This window comes from Oryctolagus cuniculus, chromosome Y, assembly GCF_051225735.1.
Source record: "Oryctolagus cuniculus isolate XC-2025 breed Fujian yellow rabbit chromosome Y, ASM5122573v1, whole genome shotgun sequence".
NCBI lineage: Eukaryota > Metazoa > Chordata > Mammalia > Lagomorpha > Leporidae > Oryctolagus > Oryctolagus cuniculus.
This window is the reverse complement of record NC_142889.1, coordinates 15000919-15004444: the sequence shown is the minus strand read 5'-3', so window position 1 is coordinate 15004444 and position 3526 is coordinate 15000919. Positions and strand designations below refer to the sequence as shown.

The window sequence follows — 3526 nt, the reverse complement described above, 5'->3', positions numbered from 1 at the left end:
CACAGTTCATTTCTTGATATACAGGAGTAATTTGAAATATTCATGATCCACTGGAATTAAAAAGCAAATTTATTTGATGAAACACTAATTTGAAATCCATGTGTAACTTTTTCATAATATGTGTTTTCCACAAAACATTAAAGATGACCTTCTAAGTAAACTCATTTAATTTCTTCAATTATCATTCATAATATCTGCCTCTAAGTCACTTATTTTGTAGTAGTCCATGGAAATAGGTTTTCTGGGTACTTTGAGTTGAAAATAATTGGTATTTTAATATAGAGGAAGGAATGAATACAAAATTAAGTTATGTTTGAAGATGGTATGAACAAAATTAAATTGATGAATCAGAAGGGATAATACTCAGAACATATATTAGGCACTACTATAAGCCACAAAATATTTATGGGCTTAATAATTCAAAGCTCCAAATTAATTACACAGATTCAATAAAACAGAAAAAAATATGCTTCCAAATATATCAAGAGAGAAAAATCAACACAGAAATCAGCCATTTTCACTGATTCATTAAAATCTATCTGTATATAAACAACAATGAATGCACTACATGCATATAAATAATGTTAAGTAATTTATTTTAAAGTTTGACTAATTAAGCATACAAAAAAATGGACAACATTATGACAAGGAAGCAAATGATAAAGTTCCTTTTTAGAATTCAGATATAAGTGTTTAAATAAAAAGTTATATATATATTATAACAATCTGTCATTGTTTCTCTCACAACAGAAATCCAGCATATCATAATTTCTTGGCACTATAATGACAGTAGTAACCATCAAGTAAAATCTAACAAGTGATTTGTACCTACATGTACATTTCATTAAGATTATTTAAGCTAGGGCCGGTGCCGTGGCTCACTTGGTTAATCCTCCACCTGCAGTGCCGGCATCCCATATGGGTGCCAGGTTCTAGTCCCAGTTGCTCCTCTTCCAGGCCAGCTCTCCGCTGTGGCCTGTGATGGCGGTGGAGGATGGCCCAAGTGCTTGGGCCCTGCACCCGCATGGGAGACCAGAAGGAAGCACCTGGCTCCTGGCTTTGGATCAGCATAGCTCCTGCCATTGCAGCCATTTGGGGGATTAACCAATGGAAGGAAGACCTTTCTCTCTGTCTCTCTTTCTCACTGTCTAACTGTATCTGTCAAATAAAAAAAAAGAAAAAGAAATATTAACTCACAATTTAAATAGACTATCCAGAAGGATTATTTTTGTAGAGTTGTGAAAGTGCCAACGAGGAAAAATGATGATTGAAGATGAAATCCTGAATTTGGACAATTAGTTCTTGCCAATATTAGGTTAGCGCTATAACAAAACAGTAATTGAGAACATTGTAAGGAAATGTAATAACTCATAAAAATTGTCAAAATATTGTCAGTTTTCTAGTATTAAATTAAGTTCAAATTAAATTTTAATATTAAACTAATCATATCTACCCATTATCATTAACTTACAGTGATCTGGGGAAGAGGAATATGTTCCAAATAAAATGAAAAAGGGATTTCTCATGAAACATGATTGTCTACTACAGAAAATCTATGTGAAATATTATCTTGTATACTGTAAATAATTGTGCTTTTGGGGGAAACTGTTATATGTCCAACAACTTATAGTGCAGAAAGTTAAAATAATGAAATGCTGTAAGATTCACCAAAATGTCTAATAAAGTTGGAAGAAATATTTGAGAACCCCCCCAAACTAGGAGAGCAAACCAAATAAATTTTTCATGGAAGGAACAAAACTAAGAAACAGATTCTTCATTCATAAAGGACTTATGAAGATGAGAAATCTTTTTGGGGTGTTCAGATTGGAGGGGCAAAAACAATAAAAGAAAACTAACTGCAAACATTCCAAGGTGATATCTCACTATATGAGAAATAATCTTAACTACTTTTTCACACAGAAATAACCTACCAAAATAAAATTTCACATTACATAATCTTTAGACAGGGGGATTATCTTTAAAACATGTAATTCAATACAATGCAGATGGGAGAATCACAAAATACATGAAAATAACAAGTACCCAAATGAATAAAAAGGCATATTTGGGAAACAGCAAGTAAATTGGGTCTACTTTATATAAAATGTATGTCAAACAGTAGACTGAGCCAAAGAAAAAACTACTGAACATAGTTAGTAGAAGTACAATAAAAAGAGAAAATCAATAGAAGTTAAAAATATAAACCTACATATACAAAGGTTAGAATGAAAAGAAATTAAATAATCTAATTGTGTGGATTATATAAAAGATATCAAAGAAGCTAGTCTAAGAATTACTTAGTGTTGAGGTATCCAAAATTGACAAGAAGACACAAATCGGTGAATTCAGAAAAGTGGTAACATCAAAGAAAAGACTTAAATGAGAAAAGGATGATAATCTGCAAAGACATGAGAAAAATCTCCATAGTTTATATATGTGAAAGCAGAAATAACTATTAACAGATCATTGAGAAACTGTCAGTAAAACTAGAATTGGATGCTTAGTTAAAATGCTTTCAACAAACAGTAATATGCAGATTACCTTCTGAAGTAAGATCTAAGGATTAGGTAGCAAAAGCAGCTTCATAGGTGCCAAGTCTAAAGGAAAAAAATCCTACATTAAGTTTGGAAAGTTTAAGAAGTAATTTCAATACATGGAGACCATTGAACTAAGGGAGGCATTGTCAAAGTTAAAAAAAAAAAAAGGTTACAAGTAAAAAGACAAGTAAAATTCTACACATTTAAATTAAAATTTAAATTCACTAATTTTTTGAATATTTAACAGAGTTAGAATTCAGCTTTTCAGATTTGTTTCATCAACTTCTTAAAATTGTCATATCAATCACATTTTTCAGAGTACCAATTATTCTTTTATCAGAGCTAAAAAATATCAAAGGACTGGCCATGGCATACACATTTCCCACAAGTCTCTGGACATCCAGGACAACTGGATCATATTTCCACAATACAGTTGAGAAAGATGACATTGTGATATCCACACAGTACATGATCACAAAGAAACTCACCAGGAGCAGGACAGTATGAGTGGCCCTTTTTGCTGGGGAGGTTCTTGGGATAACACTTATGCTGTGAAGGTACTCACACCTCCTCTGATGATTAGATAAGAAAATCACCATGTATGCACTGGAGAGTAGCATGATTCCTACAAAGATGTTCTGGGACAATGCAAGTGTGAAAAATATTTCCATGATGATAGAATTCATTGAGGAAAGTGAGCAATACTTACTGACATTGAGTAGTTTGGTCATGTTGGAATGAGCTACAGTGTAGATAATGTTACTATTGAAAGAAAGGTTGAGGGACCAAAAACAGAAGAAAGCCTGAGTAATATAATTTGTGAGTCCATGTTTAAATCTTGACATGTAGAAGGTGCTGGGGCTGATGGTGATGACTTGGATGATGCTCAAGAGGGACGTAGTACTAATGGAGAGACCCCTCATCACCCTGATCATATAGAGCAAAACCTTACATTTTAAGTCATTTAGAAAATTCAGTGACTCAAACAT

The 3526-nt window shown here is 32.7% G+C and overlaps 1 protein-coding gene across 1 annotated transcript; it reads right to left on the bottom strand.

Moving 5' to 3' along the window:
* Positions 1-2815: 2815 nt before the first annotated feature.
* LOC149119274 (vomeronasal type-1 receptor 90-like) lies at positions 2816-3526 on the bottom strand. The gene has a single exon (XM_089325308.1). The coding sequence runs from the start codon at positions 3524-3526 to the stop codon at positions 2816-2818; it is 711 nt and encodes a 236-aa protein (XP_089181434.1).